Source organism: Nothobranchius furzeri, chromosome 5 (genome assembly GCF_043380555.1).
Source record: "Nothobranchius furzeri strain GRZ-AD chromosome 5, NfurGRZ-RIMD1, whole genome shotgun sequence".
NCBI classification, from domain to species: Eukaryota; Metazoa; Chordata; class Actinopteri; order Cyprinodontiformes; family Nothobranchiidae; genus Nothobranchius; species Nothobranchius furzeri.
In genome coordinates this window covers 35,378,577-35,400,832 of record NC_091745.1, presented here as the reverse complement: position 1 = coordinate 35,400,832, position 22,256 = coordinate 35,378,577, and the positions used below count along the sequence as shown (strand labels likewise).

Genomic DNA, 22,256 nt, shown 5'->3' with positions numbered 1-22,256 from the left:
GTTGCTGTCATGTCCCTGAGCAGAGGTGAGTTCCACCATCTCCTCTCATCAGAATCTGAGTTCATTCTCCGCAGGTGGGGAGCAGAGGGAACTAAAGCTGCAGACGATTCTCTAATCAGGAACGCGGGTTTAAAAGGAGGACAGAGACACTTCATTTCGCCGGATGATTGTACCAGTTCAGGTAGCACCAGCCACTCGCCTTGAAACTTATTAACTCGTGTTTTGACTCGCCTTCGACTTTTGGATTATTGACCTTGGACTGTATTTTCGGATTTGGATTTGGATTATCCCTTACACCTGTTTGTCTCGCTCAGGATCACCTCGTCATCTTCTCACCCTCGCTGTCTTCACTTCTGGATTATTCAACACGTCTCGTCCTCCTCCGCCGTTCCTACTCGGATTTCCCTCTGCTGCCTCACTCCTACGAAACCTCTCACCCTCTGCTCAGCGTCCTTCCCGGCTTCCCTTCCCCTCATCATTCGACCTGAACACCTCAAAGACTCGAGCTGTCTTGGCTCCTCAGCACAGGACTTCCCTGTTTCAGTTTTCAGTTACCGTTTATAATAAAGACGTTTTTACTTTACTACTCTGGACTTGTGTGATGATTCTGCATGACTTGGGTTAGGCACTTACCTCGAGCCATGACAGTTGCACATCACCTCAGGGTTTCTAGGTTTTGTGTTTAGGCTCTTTATCCTGTTGGACATATGTTTTTTTTTATGTTTGTTTTTTCTATGATATTGCTTTTTGAGTTTGCTGACTGGACTGGCTCTCCCCCCTATCTGTGGAACATTCCCAAATGCCAGTGGCGGTAACACAAGCCAAACGCAGAACTGATCCACAATGCCTCCTTTGATATGCTCATCAGCCATCGCATATGTCTGATGCACCTCTCAAATCAAGCAACGAAAGCAGGGAATACACTCAACTGGACCATATGGTTGATAGAGACACTGCTAGGGGAATCCTGGGAGCTTTAGCAACACTCCAACGTTCAGCCATGAACAGAAGCAGCAGGGAGGCCTAATGTGCTGCATGCCAGGATTTAACCATCAGGTGAATGTTGGGACTACTTTCTCCCCGTGGCATCTCCACCTTTTTAATGATTTAAAACCTCGGCAAATCTTGATCACCTGTAGAGGCTCTTACTGAGTTTATGGTGATGCCTCCTCCTTACAGTACTGGTTTTTCCTTCCATTTAGGACTTGTCCTCCACCGTTGTTGTTCATAAATGTTTCTACCTTTTTGGACGAAGGATGGAAAAAGTATCACACAAACTGTTAATCTAGGGTGGGTAAAAGTTTAAATGTGAAACCAAAGAAAGGAAAAAAATAGTCAGAAAATCAATCAGTGATGTCTTTGGGTCAATCCTTTAGGCTCGAGGTGTTAAAGGGACAAAGTGTCCCACAAAGCTCTTCCTTCATGCGCGCACACACACACACACACACACACACACACACACACAAATGAAACCTTTAATTTTATATTCTCTCTAAAATGCCTGAAAAACAAACAACCGCTAATTGTTTGAACACTTGCAGTCTCGTTTACTCCAGCCTATTCCCTTGTTGCTTGTTCCTCTTATAAAGCATTGTGTATTTATCACTCACCATCAAGTGTGCTGCATGTACAAGGAAACAGGTAAGTGACCATTCACAGCAACACACATGAAAATGGTTCTAACAACGACCCTATTATATGTTTAAAGTGGGACACACCTGGATGGAGCTGCTATGGTCATATAACAGTATGAAAGGTTATTCTGTTAGCCCAAGTGTTAATATTTTATCTGTCATTCAAAAATGAACTAAAAATAAAATTTTTACCATTTTATTATCCATCAGGTGTCAGTTGTGCAACACAACATTTATTCATTTATTTTATTCCCTGCAACGAGATCTGCTTCTGTCAGAATGATGAGGATGAAAAAGTATGGCTTTAGCTAGAAGATCTATGGTTATACTACCTACAAATCAAGTACAGTGTCCTAATTTTTATTTAATTGATGAAAAAAACCACTTTATAAATAAATGATTTGTGCATTATTAGTTTTGTTTGGACGCTGTGGAGTTCACCTCAGGACAAGAGTTACCCCTCACTGTTCTCAAACACACCAACCACTGTGGGATTTCATTCAGTTTAAATATTTGCTGCCTAAAAGGAAATAACTGGTATTGAAACAGCTACATGATGCAACTAAAAACCAGTAACTCACCGTTAAAACGCTGATGCTTGAGCTTTAACGTTTTAGATGAATAACTTTCCCACTGTGGGTGTTCAGATCATATTTAGTTCTGCTTATGTTAGAGCTTTTGTTTGTACGGATCATTTAGCTTTGACCTGCATCGTGTCGTGCGCAGTCAGAGTTTTCATCACTGAGACGTCTCTGTGAGACTCTGCAGTGTCATTTAAAAAATCGTCTATTTTCTATCGGTGGCTAATGCAGGGAATAGGGGTGGATGTCTGTAAAATACAAAAACCGAAGAACACAAGTGAGGCCACATGTCTCCCTAACTAATCAGGTCAGTTTGCTCCCTGGGAAAACAGCAAGTGTGAACGGTGATGCAGATGAATCACAAACTGAAGGAGTGTTCAGTCAGAGAGCAATCTACCCATGCATTATCTGCCTTTCCACACAAATTTTATGTAATCTCTCCACAATATCTGCAAGGCTGCTGTTCCACCCACACGTGCTCGTTCCTCTCAGCAAATGCACGTTACACAATTGACTAAGAGTAGACTCTTTAACCTGGGGCTATGACGGGAGCTGACTGGAGCTCACCTGAGCATTTCCCACCTCTGTGAGTCAGACTGCTATTACTGTAATTTCAGTCATGTTGAAAGTGAAATGAATCCAGACAGACATTCTCCTAATTGTGTTTATTATTTTAAATAAATGCAACTGATTTTTTAACTTTTTTAAAAATATGAACAAACATCGAATCCACGGATCCCCCCGGACCCAAAAAGATGTCCTCACTTTGAAAAATGTCCTCACATTGTAGGAAAAATTGTCTAAATGGTCCTCAGTATGCAGTAAGTACAAGAAGACACACACACACACACACACACACACACACACACACACACACACACACACACACACACACACACACGCATGAGATGAATAAATACAGAAAAGATGGAGTGTGTTTGAAACGCTGACGCTGAAGATGATTGAGGCTTGATTTCTAAATTTAACTTCCAGGAAGGATTTTTGCTCTTGCTGCAGATGTTCAGAACTGCATTGTTAATACATGTGATCTCTAATGAATGCTATTTATCTTCTCATGAAAAACCGTCAGCTGTTTTTCCGCTAAATTATTTATTAAAAGTCTGCAGCAAAGATGATGAATGTATCAATGGTTTCTACAGTTGTGTTTGTCTGAATTGATCTTAAATATCTTAAAAATAACTGTGATGGACTGGCTCTCTGTCCACGGCGTACCCCGCCTGATCCCCCCCCCCCCCCCCCCCCCTCCCCGCAACCATACTTGGACAAAGCAGGTTCAGACAATGGATGGACGGATACCTTAAAAATAACAGAACGTTGTTGCAGTTTTTTAGATTCTAGAGCAAGCATGTTGAAATCTGATCTTCTCTTATTTGTTGTGTCATTTATTTTTTTTACCTGCAGTGAAGAAGGAACACAAATAATTTAACTCATTACAAATTTCTCCAACATCCAAGTTTTGTTTTCCAATATGCAACCTCCCACTACAAACAGCACACACAGTTTAGAGAATATATTATGCAAATTGAAATGAATTATTGATAGCTTGGTGAAGAGAGGAAGATTTACAGTTATTCATATGCAACAACAACATTACACTTCATTAGCAAAACATACTGTTATTCAACTAAATCATAACAGGTGGATTCAGAGAAGGTCAGCTTTAAGTTCATCAAAGACTAAAATCAGTCCTTTAGTGCATTTGCTTCGATTGTGGAGCTGTTAAATAAAATGAAAAATCATATTGTTCGTGATAATTACCTCCACAACATCCAGCCAAGTCAAGTATGCTCACAGTGAGGTGAGTGGAGTACTCGCAAGGTCTTAAATCAAGGAATGTTCCAGAATTATAATTACAAAGGCTTAGCTTAAGATGCCAATGATTATCACAGTCAACACTCCGAGTGTTTTTGATCAGATGGAAACCAGAGTGAGAAGAGCATTCATTACAACATAACACATTTCCAGGACCGGTACTGAGGAGGTGCTGGAGAACATTTTCTCCTATACGATCAAACACTGTTGTACCACGGACTTTGGGTCAGAAACTCCGGACTCTATATTATCTGCCAGGTTTAAACCAACTCAGTAGTAATTCCCCAAAAAGAGAGCTGCCATCATTTTTAAAGATGTCATTCAGACCAGGGCAATCGCTATCAGCGTTAGCCCCTCCCACTCACTGTTGGGCTAAAATGACAAGTAAACGATTAAAACCTGGATGGCTGGGAGCTTTCTACAGCTGAATGAAGATAAGACTGAGATCCTCATCTGTGCCCCAGACAAGCTGGTTCCCAAAGTCAGAGACTCTCTTGGTCAGCTTGCTTCTCACACCAAACCTTCTGTCAGGAATCTTGGCGTGACCTTTGACCCAGCTCTCTCTGTGGATTCTCATGTCAGTTCTCTTGTTCGCTCTTCTTTCTTCCATCTCAGGAACATTGCTAAGCTAAGTCCCATTCTGTCTCGCTCTGAACTTGAGACAGTTATCCACACCTTCATCTCCTCACGCTTAGACTACTGTAACTCTCTTTTCACGTGTCTGAGCAGAACCTCCCTGAACCATCTACAGGTGGTAATAAGGTAAGAAGCTTCCTCATCTGGAGGAGCTCAGCAGGAGCTACTGCTCCTCCTCACCGAAAGATGCTTGCTGGGTTGTTTCTAGTAGCCTGACCTGCCAGACTCGTCCTCAGTTTAATTCTCCACAGAGAACTAGTTACTCACAGGCAGAGAGGCACACGAGGGGCGGGACTAGCCAGCTCAAAAATAACCAATAAGAAAAAAGGCGGAACTGCCGACTGTACCGCGTGACGCTGTAGTTTTTTTTAGCTGCAGTCAAAAATGGCATCTGGCGACGGCGCAAACATCTCTTTTTAGAAGAAAGGCTTTTAGTGCTTCTACTTGTGGTTTTAAGGATGTTCAAGTCATTTAGAACAGAGGAAAGAGCCGCAGAGAACTCCGCTTCAGGTGCCATCTCTGTTTTTTATTAGAAACTCAGCTTTCCGGTGTGAGACGTACGCTGCACAGCGCTGATTGGTTCGGTCAGAATTGTCAGGGGTGGGGTTAAGTGAATAGAAGAGTTCCCAGATGCAATGCTTCCCATAAAGAAGCATGGCACTGGCTTTTCAGGCCAGTGTTAGGGTTGGGGAGCAGATCCGTAGGAAGACCCACACATGACCACAGGGATTAAGTGTTCTGGACTTCTGTCGTGACTTCTGAAACTTTTAGCTCTGTGAGACAGCCTTGTATGTGAGACAGAGATGGACTAGATTTACTTTGGAAAAGCTACAAATATTAGATTAGCACTGAAATAAAACAAAATGTGCATCGTTTATTGAGCCAGACTAATCCTGTTTTTCTATCTCGCAGCCTCGCTGCCTCTCTGATCTCCTCTGAATTCCTGTTTCTATTAACTTTCACGATCTTTTTGTTTGTCGTCTAATTTCTGTGTAGCTGAACTGCAGTTCTTTTCATGAGGGGGTGAAACTTGCTTTTTAATGCATGTTTTATCTCAGTATAAAATGACTTTACTCAGACTGTCGTCTGGTGTTGAGAGTGTGTTACAAATCACACCAAACAGCAGATTGTACCCTGTGAACCTCAAGCCTGACGAGAGCTCTAATTTCAGCGACCAGATGTTGCTGGGACATCGGGCAAATTGCACTCAGCTAAATAAAAATGTGATATTTTCCAGGAGGAAATCACATGATGCAAGGATTGTCCTCAACTGTCCTCAATAATTTGCTGCTGAAAATCTGTTTGAGAAGATTCAGCAGGGAGGAAGCTAACTTTAAAATCCAACAACCTTAAAGCTGATTGTGCATTCTGCTATGAGCATAATTATTTATAGATGAACTGGTCTGGCCCCTAGAAACAGAATAAAGACCAACTTGAACTGAGTTCAAGCAGGACCTTCCCTCTAAAGATTAAGATTAGACAGGTGTCACACACACTGGTGTGGTGTGGTGAAAATTGTCCTCCACATTTGACCCATCCCCGTGGAAAGTGGGGAGCTGCAGACACGACCGCGCTCAGAAACTATTTGGTAGTTTAACCCCCCAATCCAGCCCCTCAAGGCTGAGTGTCATGCAGGGAGGTGTTGGGTTTTTGGTATGACCCAACCGGGATTTGACCTCTGATCTCCCAGTCCCAGGGCGGACGCTCCACCACTAAAGGTCACTGAGCTGAGCCATATGGGAGGAATGAACCCAATTATCCTGGTAAGTTAGACTGTTACAGTTTTTGTTGACGTATCGTTTTTAGCTGTTTTTAATGCAGTCAGGGCCGTGGAGTAGTTTTGCAAACACAATTATCTCAAAGAATCTGGTTAAATAATAAATTAACCTTTTGCTTTGAACAGATTTGAAATGAAATGAAGCAATTTCGACAAGAGCTGAGCTAAATCCGACCTCCAACTTTTATGGAGACTTAAGCAAGCCCCTCAGATGTTTTAGACGGTCAGCCAACAACTATTGGTATCTAGAGGTCCCTAAATAAAGTGTTGATCTAACCGAACCCTGAGAGAACACCTGCTCCTAAACAACGAGGGGGTCCTGTTAGCTCAGAGGGAGGAAAATGTGTCTAAAAAAGGAAACTAAGATGTCAGTGAATGACTTAAAGACTTGCTGAGCATCACCTGATCTGCAAAACTACACATTTTGTATGATGGAAATACTTCTAACCAGTCAGCAACTAAAAATGCATCCTACGCTAATGAAATGTGGAAACGAAGAGCCTTTTTTGAAGACTAACAGTCCACACAAAGACATGAATGCTGCAGGATTTTGTTATTTTACCAAAACTCGGCTCTAAAATCCAGATTCCCAGACAACAGAAATGATGCAGGCTTGCATTACCCATCTCCGCTGTGGTAAAGCGTGAGTTATGTGAACTAGTAAATGAGGTAGCTGGGTTGGAGATTTCTCTGGGGCTGAGCTATTTATTTCTCCTGTATAACTAATGACGCTGTAGCTCTTTGAAGAGGATGGAAGTTTGACGGAGTGGCAGGATTGTGAGCGCGGGGGCAGCACGCTTTCCCCACAGGACGGCCTGTGTAGTCTGGCTTCCCAGCCTGATGCTTCGCTCGCTCGCTCGCTGCTGAGCAGAGAGGGCCTTTTTTTATGCAGAAGGGGAAAAGAGTTCAGAGTGAAGCCATGTTAGATCGCAGTGCCAGGCAGCTGGTGAACAACTCACGCTCAAACAAGCACACACAAACGTAGTTTTTTGGCTCAGTGGACAATCTGCAACAACACGGGCAGACAGAGGACAAGATCCAGGGAGGAAAAAATGTGAAATTACATTTTATGGGTCAGCTGTCTTTAAGTAACTATTCCATTATAAAGTGAAGGTTAAAGTGGCGTCAGGGCAGATTTTAGATAGGTGCTGCCATGTTTTTGTTGCACGTATACAACCTTCACCAAAGGATAAGCAATTAGCTTTGCCTCAATCTGCAGCCAGTCCCTCAGAAAGCATCAGAAGCCGTTGTTTAGATGCATTGTAGAAGTTTCTCTGCAGCTCAGCTCCTTAATACATGCAGCTTGACCTTTTTATCATCCCTTAAGCATTGAGATTGCTGGAATCCACTTGCAGAGCTGCAAAAAGTTGGCTCTAATCAGTAAAACAATCCAGGGAAATACTCGATAGATTGATGCACTGTTGACTGATTAGATTCAGTTTGGATGTGTCCTTCTCCACGTCCTTCATACACAGGTAAGTCTAATCCAATTGCCAGCAAGATTCAATTATCTCTGAAACTCTTTAAACATTGCACAGTTTTAGGCATCAGAACGAGAAGTGCATACATATTCATGTGCAAACCAACGCTAGAGCCATTCCACGATAAATTAGGATGTGAAAAAAGGATTTGTTATGGAAATATCCCGATGAGCTCAGTTAAGATTCAGATTTTTGGTTTTTCCAGCTCACTCTTGGAAGGAAAAAAGTTTTTCACTCAAGAAAGTTTACATGGTTTTGGAAGAATTGTTTCCATTCAAATGTTTAGGAAGTGGAGAAAAGTGCTGGTTTCATCAATAAAAGTGTTAGCCTATTAGCTTTTACAGTAAAGTTTGTTATTAGCGTTACAGATGTGCACAATGCTAGCTTTAGGTAAAGCTATGCCACTTGCTCCATGTGTCTCCTGGAACAAAATGTGACTTAGTTAGGACATTCCTCAGAGGTTATGGTCCTCGGAGGTTTTGCTCCATCCTGACACGACAGCATGAGCTCCATCCATGAGGAGAAGCTCCCGTTTCACCACATTCCAAAGGTTTTGGATTGGACTGAGATCTGGTAACTGTTGAAGACGTCTATCTTTGGTCATGTTCTAGAAACCAGTTAGAGATTATCTGAGCTTTGTGACATGGTGCATGATCCTGCTGGAAGTAGCATCAGGTGATGGGTCCATGTGGTCATAAAGGAGTGGACATGGTTAGCAACAATACTCAGGTTAGCTGTGGTGGTTAAACCAGGCTCAGGGGTCCTGAAGGGTACCAAGTGGGACAAGAACACCACCACCACCATCACACCAGTGGCAGCAGCATGAAACATGACACCAGGCACCAGATGGATCCATGTTTTCATGTTGGTGACACTAAATTCTGACCCGACACCTGAAATCCAGACTCATCAGATCAAGAAAGGCTTTTTCCAGTCTCTTCTGGTCCACTTCTGGCGATCCTGTGTGAATCAAAGGCTCAGGTTCCTATTCTTAGCTGAGAGGAGAGACATCTGGTCTGGTTTTCTTCTTCTGTGGTCCAGCTGCTTCCAGGTTCATCATGTAGTACTTCAGAGATGCTCTTCTGCAGACCTTGGTAGGAACCAGTGACTAGCTGCTGATGCCGTTCCATCACCTAGAGCCAGTTGGACCATAGTCCTCTGACATCAACAAGACATTTTTATCTACACAACTGCTGCTCACGGGGAGTGTCCCCTCCTCTGACCACTTGATAAAACCTACCGATAGTTGTGAATAACAAGAGCATCGTAATTCTGAGACCAGCCTGTCCCATATTCAAAGGCTTTTAAATCACATTTTCTCCTCCTTCTGATGCTCAGTTTGAACTTCAGCAAGTTGTCTTCACCTTTCCTTAATGCCCTGAGTTGCAGCTGATTGGCTGATTAGATATTTATGTTAAGCAAAACAAACAGATATACCTGCAGAAGCAGCTGTGAGTGCAAATAAAATACTTATTCAAGGAAATTGGGAACAAAGCTTTGTTAAAGCTGACTTGACTAAAGCACTTGTGAAAGCGTTACCTTATTGAATCTGTAACAGCTGATTTCAGTCATAAACTCTGAACCACCATGTTCTGTTGTAATCATGCATTCTGCATGACTACTGTTAACCATCCAGGAGAAGGAAAATACAATTTCATAAGTATTTGTTCTTGTTTGTATTCATGCTGCATTCTGGGTAATATGCTGCCACGCCAGGCAGTTAAGGAATAAGTGATAGGCCTCAGAGACAGAATGTTATGGTCTACATATCACAGCACTGGCTCAATCCATAATCTGACTCCCACAGTGCAAAAGTGGCAAAACAACAAGTCATCTAAATTGCCACTGAATAAATTGGAAAACATTTCTCACTGTCCTTTCAACCCTTCAATATTCAAATAAAAGGAAATAGCTGTACCTCACGGGTAATGAAATGTGTTACCCACCCAGTTCAGCATAAAGGCAAGAGAAGAAATAAAAGTTAGGGACACAGTTAAAGGTGGTGAAGTGGGGTGAGACCAGATCTGTTCCCCCAGATAGTGTACACATGGGTGGATGGTAAGGTGAAGGTTCACATCTGGGGGCAGGTGGGGAGATGAGAGGAGGAAGACGGTGGGGATGGTGAAGATGGTTAGCCTGAGCACAAAGGTGTAACGTCGTGAAATGGACTGATTTTAAATGGTAAATGGCCTGTATTTGATATAGCGCCTTCTAGAGTCCTGGAACCCCCCAAGGCGCTTTACAACACAATCAGTCATTCACCCATTCACACACACACATTCACACACTGGTGGGGATGAGCTACGATGTAGCCACAGCTGCCCTGGGGCACACTGACAGAGGCGAGGCTGCCGAGCACTGGCGCCACCGGTCCCTCCGACCACCACCAGCAGGCAACGTGGGTTAAGTGTCTTGCCCAAGGACACAACGACAGCGACAGACTGAGCGGGGCTCGAACCTGCAACCTTCCGATTACGGGCGAGCACTTAACTCCTGTGCCACCGTCGCCCACAGGTCATATGCAGCCAGAGCAAATAACCCTGGCTTCTATATGTTCTGCTGCATCTTCCCTTGTCAGCTTTGCCTCTACAGTTATCCCGGCACATCAATTAACTCAACTAATTCCAACCGCCATCTGCTACGCAGTTTCAGATGCACCTCTGGAGCTGCAAAGGCTCAGGATTTATTTTGTGGGGAAGGAATGTTGATTTGGAAAATATGGGAATAATTTGCTTAATTGAAGCACCTAATGCTTCAATAACTCAGCAGAAGACATCCCAGAGGTGATCAGGTGTGATCACACTCCTCTCCCCTCGGAACAAGTGGTCTCTCGTCCCCAGCTTGATGGATTTTTCCTCTAAATGAGAACTCCTTTGGAAGGGAAGTGCGTTTTGTGCAAAAACAGATGTCTTTCATATCAATATGAGTCATAGAATAGAAAATGATGCTGTTCTTACCTTCATAAGCTGCCTTAAATCCATGAGCGCTTACTGCAAAGTCACTGGTAAGCCTCAACGAAAAAATGGAGCCAGAACTGGTTACAGGAGCAGGGATGGAAAATCCTGTTAACCTGCAGGTAAGAGAAAGCAACATCAGTGCTGGATGTGATGTCACTGCTGTCATCATGCAGATGAGTGAAGAACTCAATAGATTAAACATGTAGAGGTTTATTACTCAGTCGGAGCTGGATTACGGCATTAACAGACCTTTGCACCAGATTCTAATTTTCCCAGTTTCATCTGTAATTTGTGCATAATTTGAAAACTACTTCAGTTGAAGTTAGGGCAGTTGAGTCAAACTAATAAAAATCTCTCCAAAACTAGACCTCAGGTCATATTTAGCCATTCAGAGTGAGAGCAGAAGAAGTTAAAGACTTTGATGTATAATCTGTATAATTTCATGTCGGCCAATAATAACGGTAGATTGGTAATATCGGACATCCCTAGTTTAAAGTAAATTACAGCTTTATAAGTTAACACAAATACATTTCTGAAAAAATCACTGAACAAAGACATCAGAACAGGTTAAGCATGCTGAGTCAAATGAAAGCAGACCCCATCCATCAGGCAGTGATGCACTGGATGCTTTATAATAAACCACCCAAATGGGAACCCTTCCTCATTGTTTTGGAGCTGTTTGAAAGCTTGCAGCATTGTTACAGACTGATTCATTGCTGCATTTCAAATTAGGTGCAGATCCAAACAAATCTATTTGCTTTCACGGCATCGTAAAAAAGATGTGTAGCTGACCATTCCTCAGCAGAGCCGCGGCTGTTCCATCGACCTTCTACCGCGGGAACAGGAACTAAACGTGTGCCCTGTAGTTGTCTCGTGTTCCATTACTTCTTATTGCTAGTTTTGGAGCCCTTTTGAGACTGAATTTCAACTTGACAATAAGCCAGGTAAATAATGTCCACGCTGGGCCAAATGCGTAAAAAAGAAACTCTCCTAGTGACAGCAGAGGAGAGGGTGCTGTATTTACAGCTTCAATAGAGTTTCCAATTACAGCACTGTGAACTGTGCAGTAAATAATTACCCTTTTTTGCAGGTACTCGCTGCATGCCAGGACACTACCAGGAGTGAGTCGTGATGCAGTTTTAAACACAGGAAACATAACTTGAATGTGACCTTGTTAGAAGTGCAATCACTCAAAAGACCATTGTGCTTAATTTAACAGCAACTGTGGTTTAAATTAAAAATGAAGCCAAGCTTGTGTTGAACAAGATAAATCTTTGTTGGTGGTTTTTTTACAGCAAGCAAATACCAAAGCAGAAAGGGTAGAAGACACTTTTTATCCTTTTACTAAATAACGCTTCTGACCGGGTGGATCTGGTCAGGTCGTCCACATGGGCTACAGTCTAAACAGCCAAAGGTAGAGAAAAACAGAAGAGTGCATATATATTCTCTGGAGCTAAAAGAAAAAGTCTCATTAAACAAACTGGTTGATACACAAGTTGTGTTTCCCTGCAGCCTGGAGAAAAGTCTTAACGCTCACGTGGAAATGATACAAAGTCATGAGTTCATTCTGACCTTGGTTTTGAGCCACAACACTAAAAAAGGCTTCAGAGCTTTTTCCTCTAGGAAGTTATGAAATTTCACTGAATCACAGTCTGATGTCAAGCTGGGGGATTTTTTAAACTGTCCCCTAAACCCATAGTCTGGAGAAGGGACTTTGGTGGGGGGGCTAAATGTTGGCTGAACAAAATAGAGAGAAAACCCAGAACAGTCAGCGGTGGTAGAGTGCACGCTCGCGAGGACATCAATGGCACACACTGGCCTGAGTGCAATACAGCAACCCAAGGAGGCTAAAAAGCTTCGACCCATCACAGCTCCAGAGAAACATGAAAAAACCTAAATCAGTTTTTATTAAATTAAGTTTTGCCCCTTTATCGTGCAGCTGCACTGACAGTGAAGATAAAACGTGTAGAGGGGAATAAAGATGTGCTTCTAAGGCAACATGAGATAAAAGGATGAGAGGGAACAGATGCACTGCTGCAGCATGGCCTTATGGGTAATGTGGAATATTTGGACTGAAAAATGAGTAGTGAGAGCTGAAGCACCTCAACAACGAAAGGAACAAAAACCTCATTCAAAAAAATAAACCACAAACCGAAATATGTAATGTTGGTTTAAATGCAGAAACTATGTGAGGCTGTCACAACACTAAATATGTCATCATTTATTCAAACTTCCTTTAAAAGTTTAGGTTTCAGAAAATATTAAATATTATGAAATAATAATTGCACAGCGAGAAACATACATCTGACTAAGATTTCATATTTAAAAACAGGAAACGTCTGATCTGCTGTCACATCCTCCTTTTAAAAGGGGAGTTCATCCTAACCAGGATATATAAGTTCATTCATTTGTTTTCTATTGAAAGTTATTATTCCAACACAATTTACCTTCACAATAAAAGTGTCTTAAAAGGAGTGTCATCGATACTTCAGGCTGGATGAAGTCAAACCAAGTCACAGCGGCTCCACATCTTAAAGAATATTTTAAAGGCTTTAGGCTTTTTTTGGGCATCTGTTTTTGTTTTTGCAATAAGTAAAATAAAATTTGCGCTGTTAAAAATGATAATTTATCATTGGCCAGCTTAAAGTACATGAACACTTTAGACTCGTTTTTTCTTCAAAAACACTTCATCTCAGATACAGACCAAAAATATTGACACTAACTAAATGTTGTTGTTGACATGATCCATTATGATGACTAGCAGCATTAATCTCTAACCTGAAAAATGTCGTTTTCTAAACCATAAATTAAATTAAAGACTTCTGCTTTGGTTTGTTATAAAACCAAGAAGCACCTGAGTGTGTCTGCAGCACGACAACACAAACCTCTCCAACATCTGGCATTCTCTACAGCAGGATGGAAATAGAAATGTCTCTGACAATTAAAGAGGCATGCTGTCCTCTGAGACTCAGGTACCTTGTAACGTAGATAACAGGACAATAGCAGGTCAGCAACAAAATCACACGTCTGTTTAAGATTCAACTAAGGCACTAACTTCTATCTCCCCTCGGGAGGAAGGCCAGATTCTCTAAACAACAACATGTAAAACGTCAGCAGTTAAAGACACAGGAATAGCTAAATAAAACAGCAGCAATAACGAGTTTATTATTAGCTACTGAAACCTTATTCTCAATGCGTCGAAGATTCTTAGCAACTAAAACAACTGTCATTTGATTTGACCTCCATTTTTAGTTGTTGTTGTTCCTGTCCATTGGCTAAAGGCACCCTCTGACATCATACAGATAAAAGCAAACTGGAACACAAAAGTTGAAGCTAAAACAAAACAACCCACTCCTGTTAGCTGGTTCCACCACAGGTTTTAAATCCAGCCTCCATCATGTAAATGAATGGGACATTTTCCTGCATAAAAATCTAAAGATGCAATGATCTCCCATCATCGTTCAGGCATTAACTTGAATGATTTAGTTTGGACCTTGCTACCATCCAATTAAGTTCATGTTACTTATACAGGATAGAATAGAATGGAATAGAAATTTTCATCCATTTATTCATTTTTTATCACTTCATCCTCACCAGGGCAACAGGGAGCTGGTGACTTTCTCCAGGGACCATTGCGTGTGAGGTGAAGGACAACCTGGACAGGTCTTTGTCCATCACAGGGACACACAAAGACATTCAGTTTGTCACATAATCATTGACACCTAGAGATGACTCAGCTGTCCAATCAGCCTGACATGAATGTAAACAGGAGGAACCAATGCATGCATGGGGAGAACATGCTAACTGTGCAATAATGCCACAGAGGTGGGATTGGAACCAGTCACCCTTCTGCTGCGAGGCAACAGCATTACCAACTGCACCACCATGCAGCCTAATTTATTCTCAATAGAGTTCAAATAAAATCACTTTAGCTCACACGTCATCTGATGGATCCAGGATTTCTGGCAGGTTAGGTTGTAGTTTGAGGCCTAATTCAGACGTTTTGCATGTTTAGGACTCTTATTTTGAAGAACTGAAGGAAGTTCTGCTGTGGATGCTGTTGCAGAGGTAAATAAAGAACTTTACAAACAAATCAAACCTTGGAAAATGATACCATGAAAAGCAACAGATCCAGCTGTTGTCCTTACGACCGACCCTCTGGGACCTTGGGTTGTTTGAAGAGAAAAAGATTGAAAACGTTTACGGCTAAAATGATGATATGGTGACTTCATTCGGACTTACTCTCCATAGATAAACAGAATGTTTTCCCTTCTCGGATAGGTGGGGACAGCAGGTGCCTCCACAGCCAAACAAGGTCAGATCTGCATGCTTGGACAGAAGATAACTCAAATGCAGCTCTATGAATAGAAATTACAAAAGGTGACTCAGATAAAATCCAGATGTACATCTGTATTGGTTTCCAACCAGAAATGCCGGTGTGTTTGTGGAGGCGCCAGCTGTTGGAGCAGCTACAGCGTCCCCTGCTTCTGAGTCACAGCAACAACACGAGCAGAAGAAGGGCTTATGAGCTCGGGAACAGAGGGCCAATAACTGGCTGGACAGATGCGGCCTCTACCTGAACACACTGCATCAGCCCTGAAAGCAGCTGTCACACATTCCCGCCACCTGATTAGTGTGTCAGGGAACCAGTACGACGTTCAGAAAGAAAGAGGAAGACAGAAAAATGTACCTCGATTTGCCCAGCCCCCTATCTGTCCACCACCATCTGTCTCTTCCTCTGCTGTTTCTGTAGCTCTCCTTCCCCCTGTGTGCTTCACACAGCATGGGGCTTTTATTTAGTGTAGCTTTACTTTCTCTCTCTCTCTCCTGTTGCTTCACCTCTTTGTGTCTCTTTGTCTCTTCCCACCTCGCCTTGTTCCTACACGCCCTTCGAGTAATAGAATAAAAAGCAGCAAACAGGAGACAGAGAGGGTAAAGAATTTTTAAGTGTTCTGACTGATCTTGCCAAGTAACCAATTAAAGCAAACTGCAACCCTTTGGTTATTGTTAGGTACAGGCAGAAGCAAAGTAAAGCTTGTTTGTTGCTATGGTAATAATGACCTCCATATTAACTGCCTTTTAAAAAAGAAAAAAGAAACAAATTAGCAGGAAATTATTAGCATGCTTACTTTGATCTAAATATCCTGTTATTGCAATAGTTTAGCCTAATATAGTTTATGAATAGCAGAAAATTTGTAAAATGATGTTTTCATTCAGATAAGGAGAGTTGTCATTTGATTGAGAAAAAGCAGCTAGGGCAGTTTTATTATTTGATGCTCGTAGAAATTAGGGATATACGTTTAAATTTACACAACGTAATTGTTGTCATTTTCCTGCTGGCTGCTGATAATATAATGTGTGTGTGTGTGTGCGTGCGTGCGTGCGTGCGTGCGTGCGTGTGTGTGTGTGTGTGTGTGTGTGTGTGTGTGTGTGTGTGTGTGTGTGTGTGTGTGTGTGTGTGTGTGTGTGCATATACACCTAACCCACTCACATGTGAGAATTATAATTGTGCTTAAGCTCTGTTGGACAGCTTGAGGTGTGCATTTGCAGATGAGGCATTGCTTGTAGCCATAATCACAGAAGTAAGGAGAAGGCCTTAAGGTGCAATACATTTTTCGGCCACTAGATGGTGCGTCTGCGGAAAAGCTCTAGATTTCAACACTAGTTTGCAGTAATGCACTAGGCTGTGGTATTGCAGTCATAGAATTGTTTTTTTTTTTTTTTACTAGTTTGGACATGCACCAATGCAGGATGCAGGTAATCCCTTGCATAACAAGACAGAAGAAGTGCAACATGTATTTTGTGATTACTCTTTTACAAATGTAAGTGCACGTTATTTCAATGATTGACATGTGTTAATTAAATAAAAACAGTATTTTTTTGTGTGTGTTTTTAAATTTTTTTGTGCTGTGATGTCTTACTTAACTGCCACGGTTCTTTTTTGAACAATACCCAAACCTAAAAAATAAATAAAAAAGTTTCACTTCATTAAATCTGCCTCTACATCACAGTCAAAAACCGTGGCCTCACTGAAGCTTCAACAGTCAGAACATGCATCCATTCCTTCATATGAATCACTGGACCAGTGAACAATGAATGAATACCAGACAAAAACACACAGAGATTTCAGCAACAAAACATTGACTAACTGCTTAATGTCCGCCTCAGTATGCCTAAACTTTTAAGCCACTGTAGTTTTACTTCCTTAATTAACTTTTGTTTTAATGACCTTCATTCATTTATGTTCATAGATGCATTTTGTTTCATGTCAACTCGTTTCAAACCAACACATGCTATGCAGCAACTAACAGTTGGTATTGCGCTAACTTTTATTGAGCACCTCTAATTGACTTAACTGAGGAATTCCCTAAGAGTGGTGCGTGCGCGAGTTGCCCGCTAGGGGGTGCGTGAGGTGAAAAGTGTAATGGCTGCGGAGCTGAGAGAAGTCTGTCATATGTCACCATTAGCGCGTGTGTGTGTGTGTGTGTGTGTGTGTGTGTGTGTGTGTGTGTGTGTGTGTGTGTGTGTGTGTGTGTCCTCCGCATGTGCCCTAGCTTCATAATAATAATGTGCTCCGAGCTTCAGCGCTCTGGCCTGTGCACACTGTCAATAGCAAGATATGTTCCGTATTTGATCGATTTTATTGGTGTTGGGGAAATCTGATGGTGGCGAGTCATTCTGGCAGATTATAATTAACACCCTGTCTCATGTAGGTGTTCTGACATTGTAAACCTCACACACAGAACATTGTGGATGTATCTAAATAAATCAAGAAATGATTCCCATCTGAGCATTTTAGCATTATTATATTATTATATTAGCACACTGAGTGTGGGACAGCATTCTAAACGTGTCAGGCTATTAACAGCGCGCTGAAGATCTGAAGCTCAGAGTGCGTCTGTCTGAGGTCAGACGCATTCCAGCGGAACCACGGCTCACGGGTGCACATGTGAGCACATCTGGGCTGGGCAGAAGTAATTTTACAATATTGGTTTAAATAGCGCCAATAACGAGACGCGGTGACTTGAGCGGCTCATGGCGCTGTACTGCACACACACACACACACACACACACACACACACACACACACACACACACACACACACACACACACACACACACACACACACACACATACTGATTCAACAAGTGCACACTGCACCACACCATCAGACTGAAGGCAGAAATGAGCGCTGCCTCCTCTATGATAAAAAACTTTTAAGAGGTTTTATAACAAAATTTTTCATTCAAGGTCAAATTAAGATATTAGCTTCTATTTTGGGATGACGTATTAAAGTCGAGTCCGCTCCAGCCAGTGTCTCCTCATGAACCTGACTACAACTCATGTTACTGCAGCATTTGTTGTTCCAGTCCACGTGGCAACGGATTGCAGATTCAGCCACACCATAAAACAGCAATAAGTCGGTCTGAGGCAAAAGTGAACCTCATGACTATAGCTTTTCCATATTTTCCCCTATAGACATTTAATTATGCACAAATAGGTGGTCAGTTCAGGTTTACGCAGAGCAGAAGGAAGGAGAGAGCTATGGTTAAATGTTTCTGCTTTAAAGAGCAAGTCACCCCCTACCAGATTCTTACTCAACTCCCACTTCCTTTTTGAAAAATGCAACAAATGCTGTTGCCTAGCAGACCGAGAGGATGGAGCCGCTAAAAAATACACACACTCACGACATTGTGACACCATAATGTACCATCTAACATCATAGTGTACCTCTTAGCCAATAGCGACAGCAGATTTAAATTCAAATGCAGTGCTGAGTTTTTACCTGAAGACAGTGCAACACTGACAGTTTTAGGCAGAATAATTAAATTTTAACTTCAATGCACTAAAGTGCCGAATTATTGACTACATGTGTCTGCAGCACGATCAGACACTCATTTATATAGTTTATCAGCAAATAAAAAATGTTGATTTGGAGTGACTTGCTCTTTAAGAAAACTGTTAAATTGCATTGTTTATGTGCTACCTGGGCACTCTAAATATTTATTTAAAATTAAATCAAAGGAAATTGTAATGGTGTTGAATGTTTAGTAATTACTATTTCAGAAATACATAATACATAAACATAAAAATGAAAGATGGGGAAAAAGGTCCAGCATATTTTTTTAACCCTGTCTGTCGAGTGACTGTTTAGCGTGACGTCTGACACACACACGCACGCGCGCGCGCACACACACACACACACACACACACACACACACACACACATATATATATATATATATATATATATATATATATATATATATATATATATATATATATATATATATATATATATATATAGCCATGCCCTGATGTGGGGGCTGGGGGGTGCATCGACATGGTCGGGACATAGAAGGGGGTGCGCGGCTAAAGAAGTTTGGGAACCACTGACTTAACGCAACTAAAAGAAAAAAAATATGCTTTATGAAATTCAAGATGTTTGTCTGATGTGCAAGCTGAGGTGAACATGCTGAAAAATATGTCTCAAATGCCCATTACTAAAAAGAAAAACTACAATAAACAGGGCTAAAAATATGGATGTCATAAAAGGAAAAATATCATAAATAATATCTTCATCTTTACTGTACAGGCACTTTCCCGGACTTCCTGTCTTGTTTTGTCAGAGTAAATCAAGGCTTTGTTATCCACACACTGAAGTTCCCAATCAGAGTCAATTTCATTCATAAAAGGTGACCGCAACAAAGTCGTGGAAATATTTGAACAGCAACAGAAGAGTGGGGTATTTACCTAATCACAAAGCTGAGTGCTGCAGAAAGTGTCTGAACCTCTTCTAATGGGCCTTTTCATGCCTCTTTCCACTGGAAACAACAGGTCAGAAAACCTCCACTGGTGGCAGCTGTGGGATAGTTCAGTTACCAAAGAAACACAATAAAAAATCTGACACTTTGAAGTGTGTTTCAGCTGTTTTCTAAACAAAAATGTCCTTATCTTGATTTCCATCCAACTTGACTGAGCCAGAACTAAAAAGCAAAAAGGTAAAAAGGCTAGGCGAAGGACGAGTCAGCACTTTGTTCTTGAGGAAAAAGCGTGGCTGCATGCTCAACCCACTGACAAGTAGTATTTATCTGTTGGAGCTTAAAAATTATTTAGTCACCTCTAATTCTGTGCTGAATTCCTTAAATGGGTCACTCTGGGTAATGTTTATTTCTCACTTTAGATAAAAAGTTTATCTCTGATCTACTTGACAAGCTGGTCTGTCCAGGGTCAGGAAGTGCATTGATGCTGCATTTAAACAAGCTCCATCTCTTAAGAAGCATTACAGTTCAGCAAAAGTGTTGTTTTACCTTGTTTTTGCTGACTTTTGGACGATCACTGTAGCCTTCCTCAGAGTTTTGCGGCTGTTAAGCGCTCTTAATCACGGGCCACTTTAGACAAATCAGTTGTAGTGAACAGAATAGTGACATACACAGTGAACTTGGGGGTAAATAGTCTGTGAGTGCCGAGTGTGGCCCGCTGTTACGACCACAGCTGATTTCAGCACCATAGAGAGCTCCTGTTTCTGCTGCTCTTCCGTTCAGCACGATGGACAGCAGCATGCCCAGAGTGGGCGTCCACCACTCCATACCCCTGGATGCGGCCAGCGCAGCTGTAGGAAACTGCTGTGATGAAACTCATGGAGTGGTTCTCCTTGAAACACCAAAGCTGCCAGTTGCTCTGGGGGCTCAAATCTGTGCTGATGCCCCCAGATCACTAGCTAGTGATCTTGATCTTGTGTTTGAAACTCAACAGTTTGATAAGCTTGATGCTTTAGATAAATAGCCTGTGAGCTTTGTTGTAGTTTGTCATTAGTTTTTACTCAAGAGTTCTACCAAGTGCTTCCGACTCAAGACCATGGTCTTGGATTTAGCTGCTTCACACTTGGCTGCGAACTGCTCCAGCAAAAGCCAAAAATCACAATCTGATGAAGCCAACAGGACCACATCATCTGAAAAAACAGAGACCTGATTCTCAGGCTACCAAAACGGACCCCCTCACTATCTTGGCTGCTCGTAGAAATCCTTTCCATAAGAGTTATGAACAGAATGGGTGACAAAGGCGGGGTCCAACTCTCACCAGGAACGGCCCCAACTTACTGCTGCCAATGTGGACCAAGCTCTGACACCAGTCATACAGGGACCTAACATCCCATATCAGAGGGCCTGGTGCCCCACACCCTGGAATACCCTCCACAGGCCCCCCCGAGGGATGCGGTCGAACATCTTATCCAGGTTTAGTTGTCATGACTAAATGTTTGCCTTCAGGTGAGCTTCCGCCTTGACTAGTTCCACAGTTAAGACCCATCTCTGTTCACTTAATATTGTTTATACTTAATTCCACATTTTAACAAAGACTAGGCTTTTTTCTGAGTCAATGATTTAATAAAACGAGCCTAAAGCTACCACAGCAGACGTTTCTAGATCACCGACATACCTTTTTACATGTGAAAAGACAGTTGGTTCACTTAAAACTGTAATGAAGGCAAATATTAAAACAAAATTGAGTTTGACTCAAACTTTCTGGGGAAAAAGCTTAAGTAAGAAGCACATAGACAAAAATGATTGTTTTTCTTGCACTTCTGTTAGAGGTCCTGTTATGACTGCCTTACATTTTCCTGATGAACATCTTGTTTTGGTTTTATTTGGACATTTAATGACTGTAAACCTGATAAGTGGATTCACATATAGTGGTTGATGCATTTGTCTGAATTTGAGCTCACATGATGTTTACATACACCTCTTCACTAATCCTGATACTAAACAGCAGGAGAGCACCAGTACCATCGGTACAAGCCCACATCATTTCAGGATCATCATTCCTGATGAAACGTTAATTATTTGTCCCTAAAGCTGTTGTCTCATTCCTTTTCTGCTGTTTGGTCCTTTTCTTTAGACCAAGAGGAGTTTATCTCTTTGTGAATCTTCAGATCTGTTCACAAAGTCCTGCACCCTGCAGAGCATCCTGCTTTCTTTCCAAAAAGCTTTTTTAATTACTCAGTAAATCACCTCACACTGTCCACAAGAGCCGCCTTGCTCTATAAACTCCACATTTGCAAATGTATTAATTGAACTTGTGATTCCTGCCAATCAGTTAATAATTTTTAAATGATAAAATCTCCTGGATTTTAATAGCCACATCTCTGCTCTACAAGTTGACTTGTGCCATAAATCAACACTTTTTTTTTCTTTATGGATACCTTTCAGTCGTTGCCATTTGTCTCTTGTTACAAGATAAAAGAGCTAAATTCTCCAACACTGTTCATTTCACTGCTGATGCAAACTCACTTGGGAAAGAGGATTTATTTATAAATGCATGTTTTTATTTTTTAGTGCTTGAGAGTGTATTGTCTCAC

General features: G+C 41.7%; 1 protein-coding gene across 2 annotated transcripts in view; it reads right to left on the bottom strand.

Annotated features, from left to right (window-relative positions):
* csmd1a (CUB and Sushi multiple domains 1a) overlaps window positions 1-22,256 on the bottom strand; it is a 152,612-nt gene that overhangs the window by 43,582 nt on the left and 86,774 nt on the right. For both annotated transcript variants that reach the window (XM_070551618.1, XM_070551619.1), the window contains exon 3: window positions 10,900-11,012. In XM_070551618.1, the coding sequence (XP_070407719.1) occupies window positions 10,900-11,012 (113 nt within the window). The remainder of the gene's footprint in view (window positions 1-10,899; window positions 11,013-22,256) is intronic.